Genomic DNA, 23,212 nt, shown 5'->3' on the forward strand with positions numbered 1-23,212 from the left:
ATGACTTCAAAGTCGGTTTCCGAATTTCTTTTATTTCGTCCATGGGCGACTGCTCCTTGCATTTTTCAGGTGACATCTTATTTCCACCTTTCGGCACGTTTCGAACAATGAGTGTCCTTTTGGTCCTGGTGCTCCTCCCGCTCATCAAAGGATATATGCGGCTACTCTGATCTCTGCCGATCTCGCCTTGATTATGTTGTCACACAAGAATCACAAGATTAGACGAAAATCACGGCGACGATGATAAGGCGATATAGATCAAAGGATCACAGAGTTCGGCTTCTTTTGGCTACTTTATGTGGATTATGTTGTCACATTTGGCACAATCGGTTCAATGCGTTTTCGGGGAACTTGCACCGCGCCAAAGGATATTGTAATCGATATGGGAAGATCAGGGCCGAGATCAGTACGATAATATTTTATTATCGCAGAGGTGAGAAATTTCTCAGAGGTGTCAACGAAACTGTAAACCAACAATGGAATTGGATTATAAAAAATCGTATAAGCTGGTAATGAGACCCTAAAATAGGTCATAAGTTTATACAATATTAAAGAAGAGAGATAGGAGCTAGTTTTGAGATTGATCTACAAATTCGCAACAGAAGTAGGTACATGATAAAATACAAAAGCATTTATACCTTGAGAGCAAGAAAATGTATAGAATATGTAGGCATTACAATGAAAAAATTAATATAATTTAAGTTTATTAACAATTTCTATAAAACACATTATTTTGAAATGTTTTTTGTAAAATCAATTTCCCCAAAATTCGCAGATTGTTTTGTACAGTCAACTTCAGAACCTGGCATCTCAATCCAAAAGGAGGATCGAGTGTGGATTGAAAACCGACATGGACATGGTGCAGCTACTAACGAGCAATTATCGGCAGCTCCCAGGCGTTGTTTCCCGATTTCACACGCCCAAAAAGGAATATATATATATACATATATGTATAGAGAGCCCAACCCCTGAGATATCCTCTATAGGGCATCCTCATCACGCATTTGCTACGGTTTGGGGGGGAGTCCCACTGCTGTGGAAACCTGCAAAAGGATATCTCACGCATACTGATGTATCATGTGTGGTGTATACTCCATGGCAGCTAACACACACACACACACACAGTTGTTAGGACACAATGGATGAAAATATTTTCGTCCTGTTGTCAAATGATTGCATTTAATGTATCGAAATCTGCGTGACGAATCAATTCAGTTCTGGCTAGCAAGCTGGCAAGCTGCAATGGGAAAATAGATGGCAAATGGTGGTTGGCAACCAGTTGCCCTTTATAATTCGATCAAGATCCTTCCAGGTTTTTATGCATCCTGTCGTCTGGCAATCCCAATGCCAACCGCATGGACAACTTAATCAATAAGTTGCAGTAGTCGCCCCCGAAGGATGCGAAATATATGTGTTTTTTTATGGGTGCCTGCCTCGGTGTGGAACTGATCAATTATAGTGGGTGTTGACTGTACGCATGGAGATCCTTGCAGCTCGTTAGGCTATAAAGTTGTCAAAGGAGGTTGCTTACGATCTCCAGCTGTTTCCATATGGGGGAGGCGACTCTACTTAAGTGGAACTTTGACACACATATGGTTGGGAAATAAAATCTAATATAGATGCCTTTGAAGAGAGCAGAACATTGGAGGTGGTGGCTCTTGAGAGCGGGGATCTTAATCGCTGGAAATATTAGTTCTGACAACCATATTTATGTTTGAAGTCTTTCAAGAGAATCGCTTTCGATGGGCTTAAAGAGTTCTCGATTTTAATATTTTAATATTTTTCTTTTCATTCTTAAAAAGTTTCAATTTGTTGCTTTTGAGATAAATATGTGTTTATTGCACTTTTACAATTGAGTGTTTCACAATTTTCATACCTGGATGCCAGTAAAGTTCGCCCCACTACCTGAAGTGCAGATTTGCATTTGGCAGCAGTAAAAGTGAAACCAGATCGTAAAGGCAATAAAAACTTAAGTCCGGTTTTGTACCTAAGCCAAGTAGCTGGATTCATTCAAAATCTGGGATTGACACCGGACTTATCAATAAACCGAGTCTTATGCAGAAATACCCGAGTGAAAGGACCTGATTAGTGACAGAACTCAGCGTTTTCGACTGCATAAAAAATCACTGCAGATTTGCTCTTTTGGGTGTGCAACGATAGATCGATCATGGCCATTGTTCGGACCATAAAATCCAGTACATGCTGAATATCCTGTCGACAGGACAATGACTGAAAGGCAAAGTGCGAGTACGAGGACGAAAAGACATCTCGCTGAGCGCGACAAATGCCGAAGACATCCTGCTGATGTCCCAGCCATGTGACACTCTCCGAGGATCGGTTCGGATCGTATCGGATCGAATGGGATGGTATGGGATCGCAGCGAGTCCTGTTGACAGCGAGGTGCCTCAAAAGGAATATCGCACATTACGATCAATTATGAGACTCAATGCTCACCCACAGTGGAACGAAAATGGGCGAAAGTCGTGAAGGAGGGAAATCTTGTGGCGTTAATTGAAAATTACATGCACATTGTCTGTGGCCACGGTGTCTACTTGGAATTCGCTTATGCATCTCCTTAGTTTTCCATAGTTTTCTATAGTTTTCTATAGTTTTCCTGCGTTCTTCTACGTTTTTGTGAGCTAATGAGGCAGGCGTAGCGTTGCCTCGAAGCGTGAAGCTCGCCAAGGAAACGCCTAAGTGTGGTTTTGGCAATGAAACCATAATGTCAAACAGCGTGATCCTGATCGTCTCCTGATCACCCAATCAGCGACCACATGTCCTCGGTCTGCTCCACGCTCGATTATGCTCAAGGTGTGCGCTCAAGGATCTCAAATCGCTAATCGATTCGCTTTACCACGTTATCTTCCCGGCAGTGGAGCATTCAAGTCAAACGAAAAGTCAGGCAAAGGACCTGAAATTATAACATGGATATAATATCTTCATCTGTTTTCTCATAATTGCTTTACTTGTATCAATTGCTGTCTACATAGGTATCTAAAAATTCACTTTCCCTTGGTTTTTCTTGTTTAAAAATATTATTTAGAGTCTTTCACATACCTAATACACCTTGCAGCTGATAATCTAATTACCCATTACTCTGTGCAGTTCTCAAATTTTCCGCAATGTGTGTGTCCAGGATCTGTGGGCTTTTCTGGATGGCTTAGGGATTTCACAAATCAATTAGTTTTGTCGCGGCTGTCAAAATTATGCACTCACCAGGGAAAAGTCGAAGTCAAAGTCGGCAAAATGCCTTTCATCTGTAGCTCCGACTTGCAAAAAAAAACTACACAAATTTCCAACTCAATTAGTGGCCCAGAGCAGCAGAATAAAAAGAGTGGAAAAAAGGGAAGCCGCAAAGGAAAATTTGAGGCGTTCAAATCTTCATTTATCCCTCGCTTAGAAAATAAAAGAAACGCTCTGCAAAAGAAAGAATAGTAACTGAACCTGCCGCCTCGGCAATTGTTAACCGCCTACTTTTTTTGGACCGCTCTACCTTTCTTTCTCTCTCTTGCCCATAGTGCCGTCTCTGTCGGACACTTTCAACTTTGCCGACTTCTCTGAGTGCATCATTATCATCGGCAATTGGACTACTGCGTTAAAAGTGCGCTGCCTACTTTTTTTTCCCAACTCCTCCATTGTTCACTTGCTTTTTTTTTGGTTTTGGGCAAAAAACTAAAATATGAGAAGGGAGCAAATTAATAGACAGTCATTTGGAACATGTGCTGTTGCTGCTTTGATTGTTTTGTCAAGTTGTCTAAGATATCAAACGCACAGTGCCGCCGACAAGTATTCGCCCCCCATCCATTCATCTATGCATCCATCCATCCATCTGTAATAACCCACAGCGCTGACGTCTTCATTGTGTGTACTTGACTTTCGCCCGATTTATCTGCCTGTATATTTGTTCAATTGTTCTAACAAAACATGCCATAAAAACATAAAACACTATGGACACGAAAACCACTTGTATGTTACTTCCATGTTTTTGTAGCCGGAGTCCAGTCTCGGTCCATTGCCAACCCAATCGAAACCCATACGAAAAGTCCTGACTTCAAAGTCCATTTCGGTAGCAAAGCAAAGTCGGCGACACTTCGTTTGATCCTAAAGGATGTTTGTCCATGTGAGTTGCATATGTCCTTGAGATCTTCAGCAATTCCCTAAAAGTGTCTCCAAGTATTAGAAGAAAAATCTTAGTCTGCAAGTATTATAATCATAAAAAACCATAAAAAATTATTTAAAAATTACACCAATTACAACATTGGTTATCGTAATAGAGTGATAGAAAATCCAATTCAAATTAAAGCTATCTTCAAATCTGTCTTTCCGCCTGTAGAAGATATTCCTTAAACTACCAAACAAATCACCAAAATACGACTTAACTTTCTCGCAACCAAGTTTAAATTCCATCGCCAGCTAACACTGAGCACAAATATTTGACAGAGAGCAGACTTATAATTTTCCAAATCTATTAATCTCCACAAGGATTGCCAGAGATCCACCATTGATTCTGGCGAAGCGCGCCCAGAACTAATTCGCAAATCTGTCGCGAAACTAGAACAAATCCCGGTGCTCGAAGGTTTAACCCCTTCGGATTACCTGAGTCCTGCGTCCTACGTCCTGAGTCCTGCGTCCTGAGCTCCATTGAGCTGTTGAAAATCGTGCCGTAAGCCAAAGGCAGGATCTGCCACAGATAATCCCCGGACCACAAAAGCGACCCTTGAACTAGTTTGGGCGGGATTAGGAGCAACTCAAGGAGTTCGAGTTCGCAGATTGCCAGCGAACTGAAGAATTCAGCAGAATTCAATGTCAAATGATAAGTGGATCAAAGCACCAATCCAATATTCTCGAATCTTTACCATGGCAATTTAAATATTTAATATCTCTGAGATTGTTTCAACTCAAAGTAGCTCATGGCCGGAACACTCTTGACCATTTCTGGGGTATTTTGCCAAGATATAAATGTCAACCCCATTGAAGTGATTAGAAATGGCCCACTTGTTCAATTACTCTCGGCTCGCAATCAAAAATCATTATCGAATTTATAAACATGCTGATTAAATTGGAATTGGTGTTGTTGTTTTTATTGCCGCTTGTTAGTGCAATTAATAGTCAAAACAGCGAAACAGCGAGCGGAAGCGAGACGCACTGAGAGCAACCCCAAAGAGCGACCCTGTTTGGATTGGATGTAATGGATATTTTGACGCCGAAGCAGCAAAAGACTGCAAATAAACATCCACAAGTTCCCAAACAACGTCTACAAACATATAGCCCGAGTGGTATTCGTGTGGAAGGCGAGTGGAACAAAATGGTCACAAAATGGAGGGCGGAGTCTTGTGACGAGGGTTTTAACTGCCCAACTACCTGCTCGCCATCTCTTTCGCGCAACCCCCAGGCGCATAAGCTACCCATCTCGCTCGGCCTGTGGGCTCTCTTCGTGTAGACTTCGTTCGAGCGACCGGGGGTTGGACTATAAATAGCCCGAGTCGGGGCTGTAGAGAGTCAGTTCAGAGCTAGCATCTCAAGCGCAAACATCTCAAGCGATCCCAAGTCGTGTGTGAGAATCAGTAACCAAAGATCATATATATAATTAAAGATATCGAAATTAGAAAAAATGGTGAAAAGTGAAATGGAATTCAAGAGCAACTTCTCCATCGATGCCATCTTGGCCAAGAAACCCAACAACCCCACAACACAAACCATCAAAACCGAACCGGTCCATCAACATCATCATCAGTATGTGCATCCGTATTCCAATTCCGATGGCGAACTCTCGGCTTCGGAGGATTTCGACAGCCCCAGCAGAACCAGCACACCCATGAGCAGTGCAGCCGAGAGTCTGTCATCGCAAAACAATGACAAACTCGATGTGGAGTTCGACGATGAGCTGGAGGATCAACTGGACGAGGACCAGGAGAGCGAGGATGGCAATCCCAGCAAGAAACAGAAAATGTCCGCCGGCAGCGATGCCAAGAAACCACCATACAGCTACAACGCCCTCATCATGATGGCCATCCAGGATAGTCCCGAGCAGCGGCTGACTTTGAATGGCATCTATCAGTATCTGATCAATAGATTCCCCTACTTCAAGGCCAACAAGCGGGGCTGGCAGAACTCCATACGCCACAATCTCAGCCTGAACAAGTGCTTTACCAAGATTCCCCGCAGCTACGATGATCCCGGCAAGGGCAACTACTGGATCCTGGACCCCTCGGCCGAGGAGGTTTTCATTGGCGAGACCACCGGCAAGCTGAGACGCAAGAATCCCGGCGCCAGTCGCACTCGTCTCGCCGCCTATCGCCAGGCCATATTCTCACCCATGATGGCCGCTTCCCCATACGGAGCACCTGCACCCAACTACGGATATCCGGCTGTGCCATTCGCCGCCGCTGCCGCCGCCGCCATGTACCAGCGCATGAATCCCGCCGCCTATCAGGCCGCCTATCAGCAGCAGATGCAGTACCAGCAGGCGCCCCAGGCCCACCATCATCAGGCGCCCCATCCCGCCCAGATGCAGGCCTATCCGCCGCAGCTGAACGCCGAGCTGTTCCAGCGCATGCAGTTCTTTGGCAAGTTCCCATCCAGCTAAATGTTGGCAGTCGGCGCAGCACCAAGCCCAGCGCTTTGGATCAACCCAAAAAACAAAACCCAGGGACAAAAAGGGTCGCTTGGGGAAGAAGCTAGGAATCGCAGGACTTTCTGCTCGCTTGGCCCCGTGGAAAAAAACCCGTGACGTCTAAATGCTGCATTTAGCAAAATTCCTTTGGTCATCAGCGCGTTGACCGCTTCGCTTCTTCAGCGGGTCCTTCGAATTGACTTGGAAAGTCGATGGTTACGGCAATGAATTGCAGCAGCCAAATCTTCAGGACTGCTGATCCCGAAAATGAAGGAGTATTCATGCCAGCCGAGGGCCCTTGTAGTTTGCTCACCAACTTTTGTACATATGTAATAAGCAAATATAAAAAAAAAAATATTAAAAAAAAAAAATAAATAAGAAATTTAAAAACACAAATACTCAACTGTTTTCTCATTTTTAAAAAATAGTTTGACTTAATAAAATATTTTTAGATTATTAGATGAAGATCCATCACCTCAATTCACACACTTAATAGCATTTTTTCCGTATTATTCAACTGCCTTTCGGTGAAAAACCATCAGCTGCTGTCCAGCTCACAGTCACATCCCGTAAATATTTACCCAGCTTCCTCCAGCGACCTGCTTTCATCCTGATGACTTAATTAGTTGTTTGCCATAGCAGGAGCGGCAAACATGAAAATGATTCCCGAAAAAAGGCAGAAAAATGCTAGAGGATGAGGTTCAAAATGAGCCATCACCCATTGACTCGAATTTGTTTGGCTCTTTACATGCCCAGTGACAACTCCAGCTGTGCGAGATGTGCTGGGCACCGCAGGTACTACGATCCAGTCCAGTACGATCCCATCCGATCCGATATGATATCCCATAGCCTCGCCGACGTGATACCATTCCATGTACCCCTGAATCCCTGAACCCATGAACCCCAGCCAGGCCATTGTCTAGATCTCCTGTCCAGCGGGCACACTTCGCTCCCCTGTCCTTCCGCCCAGTCGCAGGCTATTTTTCTTAACTTTTGTTATACAATTTCTCAACTAATATGTGCGCTACACTGGGAAAAATCTCTAGCATAGAGATATACTGCAAGCATAAGCAAATATAAACTTACTTGGTAATTAAAGTGCTTTTTTGTGGTTACATGTTTTTGTAAAAGCCAAACGGGCTATGAAACTAAAGACTTCGCGTCCAAGGTTCGGAAAAAAAACCAACTAAGCACTTATTTCTCGCAGTGTAAGCCAGGGACTTTCCTAGGCCTTAATTTGAAAGATGAGAACGTTAAGGAAATTGTGGAAAGAAATAGTAAAAAGGGCACCGACTTGGGCGTTGTTTCTGAAATTTCTCAAACACTGTGTTTTCGGCTTCTCAGTGGATGTCTTAATTTTCGAAAAAAATTTCACTTGGTGCGGCGGCTTCTGATTCTTTGATCACTTGACATGTGTTTGTGTGTGCGTGGCTTAAGTGCGCGTTGGAGTAAAAGATGTGAGAAAAAGGGAGCATCATCAGCATCAACAAGTTTTCCCCTCCAATTTCCCTCCAAGCTGGATTGACAGGGAAAAATTCGTATAACAAGCCCAGGCGATATCATAAATACGGCGCTTTTCACTCTTTTTCACTCTTGTCCCCTCTTTTCTTTCTTGCTCTTTCACAAGCGATTTGTAAACGGAATGATAATTAATATCATCGTTACTAGATTAATCTCCCCACTCCACATTGATATCTCCCCTTTTTATCTCCGGCGAGAAGCGATCGGTAGCAATTATCATATTTTGTGTGCCCATTTTTCTTCGATTCAATAATTGTAAATTATTGTGTGTGTGTTGGTAAATCATGTTATTGAAACGATTAGCTGGCAGTTTTATAAGGTGTCAGTTAGAAAACGGGGATAGGAGTGGGGGCATCGATTTGGTTAAGAGTTGAACAATATCTCAGGTTGGGGTTACCTCATCTGTTTGTCATAAACATAGATCGTAGAATACGATTTAGTTATATAGATATATTTGAGTTCTGGAATATTGCAAATCCCTCTCTTCAGATTATTGTTATGATTATGCATTTGTTTCATATAAGGTGGAAACTGAGATTATTATAGTAGAAAATCCATTGTTTAGAAAATCTCAGTACACATGGTTCTGCTCACTTTAGCAGCTCCTAAAGAAGCGCTTTTCTTATGGCCAACATCTTCCATACCATTCCACATCGTGTATGTACATATTTGGGGTTTATGCTCAGCTTAGGCCAGTGCAAGAGTTAAATCGGTTTTGGCCCACGCCTTAAGCCATCGATTCAAATATTTTGCGTAGCCAAATACATATATCTACTTATACCCATATACAAATATATCTAGCAAACTGAATTGTTGTGCCGCAGTTTGGAATCCGCAGATCAGGCGAATAGAACAATTTGCTGGCGGCATTGTTTTATTGGGCTGACCGAGCGGCTTAAGTTGGCCTGGTTTGTTATTGAAATAGATCGGATGAGCGCATTATATACTTAACACATCTCATGTGCCCTGGATTCGGATTGAATTCAGAAATCCACTTACCTAAGCCCGGGACTAGCTCTAAGCTCTAAGTCGCTAAATCAGTCCGAGGGTCTCGGAGGTTTCTTAAACTACATATCACTTTAGAATAGAATTGGGTATACCAACGACCAACGACCAGCGACCACCGAATGGTAATTGTAGAGTAGCACGCGCTCGAGCAAAAGGGAAATGGATGTGAAATTGAAAATGAGAATGTCTTAGCCAAGTCTATTCTTTTCTATTGGCTTAAGTGCTCGACATGCAATTTACAAAGATAACAAGCAGAAGCAAAGCGAAACCTCGGATCTGCCTTACTTATCTTATTACCCGGGTTAAGTGCAAGGATTACGGTGTCGAAAGAGCAACCTCGTGGGTCCTTCTGGTCCTCTGAATATATATACATTCATAGTATACAGTGTACAGAAGGGCTCAACCAGCAGATGCCGAGCACTGATTACCCAGCATGCATAGGATCCTGGCATATAGAGCACACATAGTGGCCAGGATGCGTGTGCCGTTTGTTACACTTTTTGTCCATTTAGACTGCTCCTGGGTGCTCCTTCCCAGCTCTAATGATTCAAACCCATCGGCTTAATTCCTGCCCGGGTCTATTTCATAAATATTTTATACATAATCGGCTAGTTTCTCGGCCGCTTTGTTTGCGCAAAGGCTTAAGATCAGCAGTGGTTTTTAGGTACAAGATATTGTATACTTTTGTAGTTCAATAGAGCACATACTATGGATCGCAGTTGTCTTGAAGACCTATCTTTGTGAGGTGTCTAACTGATGAGAGAGGTGTGGAAAATGGTTTCAGGATCAAGTAACTTGAAACAACATGTACTGATATATGCAGAAATATAAAATTGGTTCACTTGCGTAATTGGATCAGCTGAAAACTATCGATGAGAACCTTAACATGTGTTAACCCAGTTCGCTGACAGTAAGTAGTTTGGACCAGCAGCCAAGTTGCCCAGCAAAAATATTGACATTATCGATTGGTTTTAAAACCCAGCTCGATGAGGCACCATTAGCATTATATATGTATGTATGTATGCCCACATCAGCAGAAATGGAATCAAAGAGCCACATAGAGAAGCCCCTCAAGTATTGGGTGTGTCACCTAGGAGTAATGCAAACTGAACCATGTAGAACCCAGAGCTCGAGCTTAAGTCGAGCCCAACCCATGGAGAACCAAACTGGCGACCACACAGTGACCACAAAATGTGTTTTTAATTGAAACTGATGTGGCTGGCCAGTACGTGGCCACTACGCCGTATAAAAGGCTGATGGGTTCAGATGAGGGCAGGGCATTCAAATATTTATTAATACAATAATTGTTAACCCATGGGCCGCGAGTGCGCCCAATAATCAAATAATGGCAATACAAATACAGCGAATGGGAAAAATATTTGAAAATATTTGAGCGACAAATGCGCAAAGTAACGAACACACATGTGGGCAGTTTGATGTGGCTCCTTAATTAGTTTCTTTCATTATCTTGGCCTCTCTGTTGACCCGAATTTCAATTAAGTTAATTTACGCCATCAGTTCTCTGACCCCCCTTCTTCTAAAGAAGGAACCAATAAACAAATAAATGTATGAATGAACCTAGTACGATGCGTAGTTCCAGCAATTGGGAATGGTGCATACACTGGCAATTAAGCAGAAATTATGAATGAGTAATTACGAGTTGCACTTGAACACTCGACCCGTCCAGTTAACACTACTTGTTGTATAGAAATCCCCCATTCGCATCGAACGGAAGTGAGTTCATTCCGGGTTGGGATTGGGGTTAAGTTAGCTGCTCATGTTCTTCTTGATCTGGATGTTGGGTCCATCTGTGCCGAAGATGCAGAGATATCTGGGAAAGAGACAGCTTGCATGATCAGTTGGCATCTGAACTTTTCAATGCCGCAGTTGCAAGGCGGAATTGCCCTCTAAATTGCAAGTGCAGATGTCTTGGGGTAGGAAGTGACCCCATATCCGGACCAGTTCTAGCTTAGATCTCTGAAAGTATACAAGTTAACATGTTAATACACAATTGATTTGGATTTCCTGGAACTGACACGATTAGTTATGGATCTTCATGTATAAGAAATAAATCTAACTTCTTCAGGAGTTTCTTTGGAATAAATTAACTCATAATCCTGGTTGGAAATGTTAAGCTGGCGACTTGTGATCTCTTTCTTAAAATCCTGCTGACTTTGATTTCTAGCCCATCTCCACGGAGGCCAGCTAATTGCTTCCTAACCACGACTTCACCAAAGATCTGGCTGATGGAATCCCCGCTCACTGTGCCTCAGATTTCACACTGATACACACTGTTAATAGCTGGAACACAACACAACTCGGCAGACAATCAACAAATTAAGCCAGGCCAAGGGCCACCACTCGGACCTCAATTAAATTGATTTAGATCGGTGAGAGGAGGGGTATTTGGAGAGCTCTAGTTCCTCAGAAGTCGCCCCGATCGAATGAACTATTCTGAACTGACCGATGTTTTGAAGGAAGCTGAGGAAGCACCAGCATAATCAGGCCATCAAACACACTTCTAAGCACTTCTGACCGATCATGTGTGGCAATAAATCCGCAAAAGTACCCGCAAGTTTTCGACTATTATGTTAGAGTCTTATGCGTGACCGCTGACTTTCTATACCCTTGCATGGGGGTATATTGAATGGCAGAAAGTGTATTTCAAAAAGGTATTATATTCACAACAAAAAGAAAAGAAAGAATAAGTTTATTGATTTACTAACTTTCACTTACTGAAACTCTATTTATAAAACATTTTAATAAATTGTTCTAAATTAATGAGTACAAAATGGCACAAAGCACGCCTTTAAAATAGAATACATTTTTTCTGAATTATGGATTATAAGCATCAAATATTATGAAGAGTGATGCAAGCTTCGGTGGCACAAAATAGTTATATTTATTTGATCTGCGGTTGCTTGTTGACGCTTGTTGCTGCTGCCGTTAATTGTTACGCAGTTCATTAACACACATCACAGGGCACCACATCGCAGCACGCCATATAACACCATGCCACAAATGCTCGGGGTTCCGCTCCCCTCGATATGGATCGTATAAGTGTGAGTGTGTGTGTGAGTGAGTGTGCCACCCTCGCGTGGCACACGCGACATTTCCCCCCTCCCGCACACACCGCCCACGGACACACCACCCCCTCCCACTGACCTTTCCACCAGCGCTAACGATGACATCTAAGCGGTGGCTGCCGTTGCTCTTCGTGTTGCTACACTGAGAGAAAATACTCAACTTGAGTACTTATTAAAATTTGCGAAAAATGGCAAAAAATTACATTTTCTTTTTTGAGCACGGGTGGATTGGAAATTTTATTACGAATTCAACGAGGTACGGCATTCCACTTTTGGACAACTATTTTTAATGCTATCGAAAAAAAACGGATTTTTTTTGATCAAAAAATCGAAAAAAAAAATCGGATATTTTCAATCGGCGTTTTCGTCAAAACTTGGCCAAAAATGTCCGCACAGCTAAAATAAAGACTGTTTTGTGCTGCTAATAAACATAGCTAACTATGTCTATCCCAACTTTTTTGATTTTCGATAAAAAAAAATTTGTCAAATTTTCGCATTTTTGATAAGGGGTACCATCATCAAAATTTGCGAAAAATGGTAAAAAATTAGCATTTCAATGTATGTACATGGATCGATAGGAAATTTTGTTACGAATTCAACGAAGTATGGCATTCCACATTTGGACAACTATTTTTACTGCTATCGAAAAAAAACGGATTATTTTTAATCAAAAAATCTAAAAAAAAATTGTTGTAAAAATCGGATATTTTCAATCGCCGTTTTCGCCATAACTTGGCCAAAAATGGTCGCACAGCTAAAATAAAGACTGTTTTGTGCTGCTAATAAACATAGCTAATCCATACTATTTCGATTTAAAAAAAAAAAAATTTTACGAATTTTGATTTTTTGATGGGGTACCATCATCAAAATTTGCGAAAAACGGCAAAAAATTTCATTTTCCTTTTTTGAGCACAGGTGGATAGGAAATTTTGAGTATTAAACAGATAGTTGCCTTGTTTTCTGCTTCATTTGTAATACTTCTCTCAGTGCACTGCTGCTAGTGGCTTGGTTGCCCTTAACGATGACGCTGACGAGTGTCGCGTTGCTGCTGCCTCAATTTAGTCAGCATTTGTGGGTTGTTAATGTTGTTTGTTGCTGGTGTTGCTGTTGGTGTTGGCTCTGCGTGAGTTTTGGCAGTGTTTCTCTTTTTTCGTTAAATGCGTGTAAATCAGTTTATAACACATTGTCAACAATTATCAAGTGTTAGCCACTGGGAAGGGGTGAGATTTGGGCTTTTTTTTACACTTTTTTACGGGCTTGTCGACCAACTTGGTGCGCTACATTGCAGATTTAAAAGAAAATAGTTCTAACTTGGAATAGTTTTTGAAATGCAGAAAATGCATATTAATAATTATTCATATTTTAAACAAATTCTTTTGTATCTTAATTTTAAAAATTTGTTTCAAACCCGTTCCGTTCATCCTGTACTGTGCCATATGGTCAGACTCCAGCCTTAGATGATCTCACAGAGATAAACTTCATCAGATATTCCTTTAAATCATTTTTCCGGCTCTAGCGCACTTATCAGCCATCGAGGCTGAAAGTTTCCTTTTCGTAAATCCTGGTTTCCGGCTCATCACCCCGATGTTTGGGCAAACCATATGCTCTCTGGCAACATGGACCAGTGTGTCCACGGTCCATGGAGCAACCCCCAAAAAAAGGACACCCCCTGCCAAATTTTCACCCTTCGCCGTACTCAAGGCAACCTCTAGCACACTCATTTGGCTGTTTATTTGCAAAACGAGGCACACGATAACAGCAACAGCAACAGCAATAGCAACAAAAGTAACAAGTGTGTCCGAATCCCGGAACTGTCCAAAGACCCGTAAACGTGATTTCAACAAAATTTGGCCAATTTGTTCGCGCCCTTTTCCCCGTCGGTGAAAATCCCCTTCAAAACGCGTCAGAGCGAAAAGCGAGAGGAAAACTATTTTAAACGCTGTGAACTACGGTTCTAAAATGTGTAACATGTTTTGGATACAAACTCAATGAAAGTAGTGCACACTACAATGAAAGATATGCTTTTTTTGAAGCAATATTTATTATTCTAAAAATGCTTTGTGCAAGTTATTTCTAGCAGTGCAGTCTATTTTGTCAACTGTCGAAGAAGCTTCAAACGAAATCAGATGTCACCATGCCGGTTTAACCCTTTCGCCTTAATCGAGCCAAGGGCCAAAATTGAAAATATTTGCATGGCTAAGCGACGGCGATTAGGGTACAAGCAAGGACATCGAGGAGGACATCCCGCAGGACATCGAGGAGGACACAGCTTGAGGTCCACGAAATGAGATTAATACGCGCTAAGCTAAGTCCTCGTTCCGAGCCAGGATCGATCTAATCCTTGCTTAACTCTTTCGAAACGGTAGCTGGCATGGGTGTTTGGGCGTAGGTAGGACATTGTAGGATTCCCATTGCCGACTGCGACCATGTAAACAGACCATATAAACAGCGGAAGCGACGGGCTGCCCGCTATCCCATCCTTAACCCCTTCAGAAACACCAATCTCGCAGGTAGCCACAGTCCACGAATCTCGGAGCCTTGTTTGCATGGACCGCGCTGATCCGTTGGACAAACAAGCTAATCCTGCGGTTAAACTGCCATTGAGTCGATCAAAATAAGGCATATATAGTTTTATGCATATACCCGGAAGGACTTGCGCGTAGGCGTTTCGCCACGGGGCGTGGCAACTTTACGGCCAAGAACGGGTTGTTCATCGTCGAATTTTCCTAAAGGGTTAAGCGTCGCGGATTTATTTCGGCCCAAAATATCAAAAACTTCGTGCTGGAACAAAACTAAATGCCTGCTATAAAGCTGGCTGATTAGTAAAGTACTCTCGCCCCCCAAAAAATCGTAAATGGGTGTGTATACATAGATCCGATCCCAAAAATCCTGAAATATAAATCCCCTCTTGATGCGCTACCATATGAATTTGTCTTCCTTTCGGCATTTTGATCAATGACAAGTTGGTTTTTTTTTTTTCGTGGGTCGTTTTTCATGGGTTTTTGTTTGTCCGGGGTAATTACACTCTGTAGTTTCCGGACTACCGATTGTCGGTAGAAGTTCTAAGTCTTTTGTTTGTTTTGAATTTGTTGATATTTTGAATATTTTCGAAAAGGATTTGGCTGCTATTTCGCTTCTGAGTTCTTAGACGGCATTTCGGAAAGATAAATCGGCGAGAAATAAACATTTTTTATTTATTTGTTTGATCAAATGCAGTGGGATGATTGATTGTTGGTGTCTAAACCAATGTCTAGACTTTTAATATTGATACACTCTCCTTTTCATTATAATGCTCCTTATTATTTTGTGGGGGTTGCATAGAATTTGTGTACAAATATTCAATTCATTTCCATAACAAAGTAAAAAATGCCTGGATATTAAATAATTAATACTGAATACCACCCTCATATCGGTCAAACACCCTCGGTTTATATTAGTACTACATCATAATATAATAACATCATTAATAAAATATTAGAAAGTGTCTTCCTTCTTTTCCTAATATCTCTATTATGTATTTATAACAAACGTACAATTTCAAACAGAGAACCCATAATTACCATGCTGTGGTATCCCCTATTATTAAGTTGCCCATCCATTTAGATTCGAAACGCTGTCAATATAGTATGCAAAGCAGCCAAAACAATTACCCAACGCAGAAAATACAATGATAAATACTTTAATTGAAATACTGAGAAAACAATGGGGCTACGAAAAATCAATTGAAAGACTGCTGGGCGCCATTTTGTATTGGATGGGGAATCGAGCGAGGGGGGATGCCCCATTCTCCAACTGAGAGAGCGCATGTCTCCACTCGGCTATCCACACACACACGCAGTTACAAAGATACAGATACGAGTGCACCCAAAACGAGATACCGATACAAACATGGCGTCGTCGTCGTCGTGGTCTTCGGCTTCTTTTTTATGGTTTTCGCTCAGGTAAAACATGTTTTCCTCTCCACTTTATAAAGATATATAGTCGTGTGTGTGTGTTTTGGGATCCAATCGCACGACCGACGAGTGCACGCCCCCAATTTGTGAAAACAATTATTATGATTACAGCAATGATTTCGATTTTGAGTTCGGTTCCCTTCGGTTAGGGAGGGGTCACTATATAGGTATATAGTGTATGTATAGTTTGTGGCATGTGTTTCGTGGCTCATGCGAATGCCAGCAGCTGCTATGCCACTTTTGCAGGCCTTCTGGAAAATTCCTTTGTGGAAATTGATTGCACCAAATTACATTTAATTGTCAGATTGTTTTTGATTTGCTTGGCTGTAGAACAACATTTTATTGGGTCGAAAGTTTTCAAAACTGTGCCAGATTATACTTAATTGGAATAAATATTTAACAAAAAATATTCAAGGATATTTGGAAACTATCTCTAATTTCACTTGGTTCTTTTTAATTGTATAAACCTATGTATAGTATGTACTTATGTATATAGACCATCTGTATCATTATAATAGTTAAAAAAAAACCCATTTATAAGTAGTCTTAATAGTGGGCAGCTGCAAAAAAAGTAATACCTTTTACTGAACAGATCATAAAACTCCCTTCAACTAAATTTGGCTGTTGTAACAAATGATCTTAATGTTGCTACACCGGAAAAATAAATCCAAAGTCTGAACCCACAAATCTCTGTCCATATCTAACGGGATCGCAACCCCCTTTCGCTATCCATAAGTTTGCAAACTCGCCGAAAAATTAACGGGGGCAAATGGCAACTGAAACGATAACAACAACAACGAAAACGACAACGACGTTACGGGACACAATTAATAATGGCAACAACTGTGTGTAAAAACAAGAAACACATTAACAGCTGCCGGATTCAAAAGAGCAAGGGAACAAAAAAAAAAACCATAATAATAAGTATACGAAAGACCTAGCGTATCAAAATGCAACCCACAATCCGGAAAAGGGTGACCCACTCTATGGGGAATGGGGTGGACCACATAGCTCTATATCTATGCTCTATACATGTGTATATATCTATGTATGCTTGTGTTTGTGGCGTCGGCGTTTTTCGTGTTTCATGTCAACGGCAATTAGTAAAACGAATGGGAAAATAAATCTGAGCGGAAAAGAGAGCACGCAACGGCGACGAGTGAGAGGGAGAAGACTTTTCATTCGTTCCACAGCGCTGATTGGTCGGTTTGAGAACCACCCCCGACAACACACCTCAGAAGAGCCAGCTGGAAAAAAAGAAGAAAGAAAACCGGAACGAAGCGACTGCGATTGGGAATTATTGGGAATTCTCGTTTTCTCGTTTTCTCGTTTTTAGTCTACACTGAAAGCCCCAGAGCAACGGACGTGAAATCGTGTATTTTTGTGGGCTGTGTATTGCATCCGTCGAGCGTCGGTAAAACTGAACGTCAAGCGAGAGAACTGAACGAATTGGCCAATTTGAATAGCTTGTGAATTGGAAACGGTCAAATCAAAATCAATTTGAAGTTACTCAAACAAAGCCGTAACAAATAAAATGAATTTAAGGTTCCGCCTGTTCTAAATTCTTGCCCAAAGATTAAGAACTTTATGATCCTTGATTGCACACTGCTAAATCAAAGTAAAATCAACACAAATTAAAATTACACACCAAATTCCAAGGCCATGTGGAGTTACTAAACCAGCTGATCCAAACATCATGGTAAAGATCGAGGAAGGTCTGCCGTCCAGCGAGATCAGCGCACACAGTCACCACTTTCAGCACCACCACCCACTGCCGCCCACCACCCACCATTCCGCGCTCCAAAGTACCCATCCCGTCGGCCTGAATCTCACCAATCTAATGAAAATGGCCAGGACACCGCACTTAAAGTCCAGCTTTTCCATTAATGCCATTCTACCCGAGACGGTGGAGCATCACGACGATGATGAGGACGAGGATGTGGAGAAGAAGTCACCGGCAAAATTTCCGCCCAACCATAATAACAACAATCTGAATCCGACGAACTGGGGATCATCGGAGGATCATGAGGCGGAAAGCGATCCCGAATCGGATCTCGATGTGACCTCCATGTCGCCGGCTCCCGTTGCGAATGCCAACGAAAGCGATCCGGATGAAGTCGACGAGGAGTTCGTGGAGGAGGATATTGAATGTGATGGCGAGACAACCGATGGCGATGCGGAAAATAAATCCAACGATGGCAAGCCGGTGAAGGATAAAAAGGGCAACGAAAAGCCGCCGTACAGCTATAATGCCTTGATCATGATGGCCATTCGTCAGAGTTCCGAGAAGCGTCTAACACTGAATGGCATCTACGAGTACATCATGACCAATCATCCGTACTACCGGGACAACAAGCAGGGCTGGCAGAACTCCATTCGCCACAACTTGAGCCTGAATAAGTGCTTCGTGAAGGTGCCCCGGCACTATGATGATCCCGGCAAGGGCAACTACTGGATGCTGGATCCCTCGGCGGAGGATGTATTCATTGGCGGATCGACGGGCAAGCTGAGAAGGAGAACCACAGCCGCCTCTCGCTCCCGCCTGGCCGCCTTCAAGAGATCCCTGATAGGACCCATGTTCCCAGGACTGGCTGCCTATCCTCAGTTTGGCCAATTTCTCACCTATCCGCCGACGGCGCCCAGCTTGCTGGCCAGCATGTATCAGCGATACAATCCCTTTGCCCCGAAGAGTGGACCAGGACATCCGGGTTTGCCACCGGGCTTGCCGGGATTACCCGGACCGCCGGGTGGCCCTCAAGGACCGCCGGGACCCCCGCCTCCGCCCTTTGTTGCACCGCCCACGAGCAGTGAGCTCTACCAGCGATTGCAGTACCAACAGCTGTTGCATCAACATGCGGCAGCCGCCGCATTGGCGGCACATCAAAGGCAACTCTCGGTGGCGGCAGCAACGGCGGCATCCCAACCACCGCCCAGCCATCACCACCCACACCTGGCGGTGGGTCAGGCGCCTCATTCGCCTGGCGGGGATTCGCCGGGTCCCTCGCCACAGCCCCTCATTAAGCCCGTCACTGTGGTGTCCCGCAACAGCTGAAGATTCTGGACAGAAGAATCCAGCGATTCTTTGGCTTGAGGAGCAGCATCTGTAGCTCATAAGTATTCACTGTACATAGATATAGCCGCGACTGAGGCGCTAGACGCTTGTAAATAGTTGAGAACTGGGGGAAATATACGAAAACTAAAGAAAGAACCTAAACTAAAACCAAATTCGGTTGACCGGATTTCATGGAAGCCTTTGCAGGGGAGATCAATCGGTATAAAAACATATTTTTATTGTAATTCTAAGATAAAAGGTCTAAATCAAAATTAAATATTTTGTCTAAATGAGAATACAACTCTTAATCAAACAACTCATTTTAGTATCAATAAATGTATTTGTTACGTTATAAAAGAAACCAAACCAATATCCATCTATAGCAGCTTGAGAATGTTATAAGAATCCGCTTAAAAACCTGATTTTAAATACCGCTGCAAAGGCTTTTCCCAGCGAGTGTTTCAGAGTTGGTAACTTGTTGTCACATATCCGCGATATATGTAATATGATTAACGATACTTAAGCGCTGCAGCAAAGAACTAAGCACCATTTAATTTATATATTATTGTATATTTAGACACCCAACGAAGCGATGGAAACAGAAACCAATTAAAATTATATTGAAATAAAAACTCAAAAACAAAAAGGCACAAACTAATGAAAACTGCGGGGGGGCATGGACATTGTGTTTGTGTCGGCGGGTGTTAAATTGAACTGCAGCCAACGCTAAATGAATCTGTTGTCGCGACAAACTTGTCGGCAATCCGACAACAGGAAGTCCTTAATAACCCAGAGGCACAATCATAAATTTATGGTATATGTATAAGTATTTCTATGGGGCCGTTGTAAAAGTAGCATCTAATCACATCAAATTTCGGCGGCAGCCGCACAGACCTCAGCAAATTAATAGAATGCCTTTACTGTTGGAATTTCTATTTCATTTCAATATGAATTCTCTTTAAAAATATGTGGTATAATTGAAAGGAATTTGATAGAGAAATAAACATATTCTTTTATATCTAAAGATTATGGCGCCGTTCCAGTCTTCTAGCCAACTCATATTTATTAGCTGAAATTAAAAGCACGTTCTTCGGCTGACTGTTAATAACCACTCATTTTTCTTAGTCGCCGTCTGGCGCACCTTGACTGCCATTCGATCTTTGGTGCCGCGATTCACTTGCTCACTCCCATGAGCCAGGTGGTGATTCATCGTTTAGCTTGGGGGGGTTAACAAACTGTGATTGTGCAACTGCAACTGCAATTTACGGGGCGTATGCGTGATATTCGCATCCATCTAGACGACAATTGGCGGCTGACATTTCTCAGTTGCACATTTCAATTGAGGCGAAAATCTTAGGCATCAGTTGTTGGGAATGTTGAGAATGGGAATGCGAATGAGATTATCCAATTCACTTAGTTAATATACTCGTACTCATCGTATTCCTGCGAACTGCATTTGTTGTTACAGTTTTCAATTGCGTTTTGCCTGCTACTCAATTCCATTCAAGTTGCCAATTATGCGACCATTATTCAATCAAAGTAAATTTATTTGTTTGTCTCTTTTCCACGTAAATCTCTCTTTCGCAGAAGGAGGCCTCTAGAATTTCATTTCATTTCTTTCAATTTATTCGCCTTGCGCGACGGATTATTGTCTGTATAAACATCTTGAGCGAATTATCCCCCATATATAGTACATATATTCAGTCGATTCTCGCTCACATATAGTACACATGATGTCACACAGGCAGTTGACTCAATTAACGCCGGTTTGAGTGTGTCTGAGGCCTAAGTTCAAGAAACTTTATGTCGCAAAGTGCGCCGAGAGTCGCGCTAACTCTGATTTAGATTGAATGTGGCGCCAGTTTGTTGTGGGTTTCGTAATACTCTTGATTAGCCCATTAGACGAGTGGGAGTGTTGCAATGGATAGACTCAGAGTTTCTATACTCTAGCGAACTTACTTTCAAATATACTTGCAGATATTTGAATGTCTACCATGCATTTAATACAATTCCTTATTGAATAAAAGGTCGGGCAATTCCCTATTGTGAACCTCCTCTTTGAAGTTCGTTGGCAACCCACTCATTAACACCTCGGATCCTCGGGTCCTCGGGCAACCACCGCGAGCTACCCACTCAACCCCAAACATTTTTTGGTAACCTTTAAAAAGCAAGTTGTGGAAGGAGAGGAGGAGAACATCTGACGGAACCCTGACAGGCTTGGGATCTTTTGTTTGACTTGTGGCATGGCTAAACTGTAATAATTGGATGAGGCGAGACCGATGATCATCAGCATAATGACGAAGGCGCTGTGGAGTTGGGGTGATGATTGTGATGATTATGATGTGTGTGCAGCGCGCAACTGTGACTGGCATGAAGAAATCATTTTATTATTTTCAAAATTATAGCATGCAACATCGATACACAACAAGCCGCAACTAAAGCGGCAAACGTCCGTGGAACAATGCTGGATCAAAGGAGGCGAGAACTGGTGGACTAATGACGATAATTGCACACCTCATATATTGGAGTCGGCTCCCATTCACCTGGGCCATAAACACAGGCATTAACACCTGACCCAGGCAGCGACAAAAGTTTTCTTCACTGCAAATGCACAGTAAACAATTTTCAATTGAAAATACCTCAAAAATGTCACTACTACTAAATTTTAAAGTGCCAAAGATTATTTGAGCACATTTTGTTATATAATTTTTTTAAAAAAGATTTTTTTTCCGTTTTGCACACATGCTTGTCACGCATTTTTCGCAGTGTAGGCAAAGGTGTTTTCCCTGCAGCCAGCTCATTGTTATGGTAAACAGTTGCCCATTCCCCCCCGCGATTTTCACTCCTTTGCTGACTGACCCGTTCCGCTCTTAATTATAGTCGCAGCTTAATCTGGAGCGGGACAGCTGAAGCTGAGCCCTAACAATTGGACAATGGGCATTGGAAATGGCTTTATATAGGGGGGGAGTACAGTACTTTGTAATGCCGCCAGGTGTGTTGGCCATAATGGGGCATACGTTGTTGGCCAAAAAGCGCACAAGAGTTGCCAAACAAATTCTTTTGTTATTTAATTGTAACCAAATTATTTCCACACGCTCTTTCTTCGCCTGCCTCCATTTTTACCAACGCCATTGTTCGCGTTAGCCATGTCTGACTGTCGCTGCTTTCGAGCAGATCTTTATCGCCTTAAGTTTACAAATTTTAGTTCCTAATGAGCGATTTTAAGCATTGTAATTCATGACTTTGGCGGCTGCCGCTTTTTATGTGGTTTTATCTTGGCATTTTCTGCATTTTGTATTTTTATTTCTGTACATTGTTGTACATTTTTTCCATGCTCATGATGTTGAGTTGAACTTTTTTTTTGGGGGTGTGGTCGCTTTGAGGGCGTGACTTCATGTTTAAGCTCAGTATGGAAATTGGATTGGCATTAATACTCCTCCATTTTGTGCATTTAAGTTTTGAGGTGGGTGAAATATACTTCAATATATTAATTACAGGTCGTGAAAGGTATGATGATAATCCATAAATTCAAACACAGTTTATGGGATTAAATATAAAAAACAGTTTTTAAGCAAGCATATGCAGGTTATAATGTGACATAATAATTTATTTTTCAATATATAGAATAGTAATATTTTTCAAAATTGCTATTGTTTAGTTGCCCCTATTGTATGTTACCCCTAGAACTTCATTGTACCAAGATTGGCACTTCAGAGTTATTAACCCAGAAATAGTAACATGTAATGCCCTCTATTCATTGCAGGAATTTAACACTTGAAGATCTTATGATCTACTTTTCTATTGAAGGGCAGACGTATTAGACAACAATTGGATCGCTTGATAATCTGCTTTTTGCAACCGCAGCAATTTTACCCGCAAAATATAACCGACTGAATAGCCTCTTCCATTTGCAGGATAACTCACTCCTCAAGGATTATGCCAAAAAAAAATTGCAAGCAGTTGCTCAATGTTTTCCAAC

General features: G+C 42.1%; 2 protein-coding genes across 2 annotated transcripts; both read left to right on the forward strand.

The window, feature by feature from the left end:
• The first annotated feature begins 5,492 nt into the window (after window positions 1-5,492).
• On the forward strand, window positions 5,493-6,689 carry LOC6526778 (fork head domain transcription factor slp1). Its single transcript, XM_002087845.3, has one exon. The coding sequence runs from the start codon at window positions 5,612-5,614 to the stop codon at window positions 6,584-6,586; it is 975 nt and encodes a 324-aa protein (XP_002087881.2). The 5' UTR covers window positions 5,493-5,611; the 3' UTR covers window positions 6,587-6,689.
• Window positions 6,690-17,501: 10,812 nt separating this feature from the next.
• On the forward strand, window positions 17,502-19,873 carry LOC6526779 (fork head domain transcription factor slp2). The gene has a single exon (XM_002087846.3). It carries the CDS (start codon window positions 17,878-17,880, stop codon window positions 19,231-19,233), a length of 1,356 nt encoding a protein of 451 aa, XP_002087882.1. The 5' UTR covers window positions 17,502-17,877; the 3' UTR covers window positions 19,234-19,873.
• The last annotated feature ends 3,339 nt before the right edge of the window (window positions 19,874-23,212 follow it).

This window comes from Drosophila yakuba, chromosome 2L (assembly GCF_016746365.2).
Source record: "Drosophila yakuba strain Tai18E2 chromosome 2L, Prin_Dyak_Tai18E2_2.1, whole genome shotgun sequence".
Taxonomy (NCBI): Eukaryota; Metazoa; Arthropoda; class Insecta; order Diptera; family Drosophilidae; genus Drosophila; species Drosophila yakuba.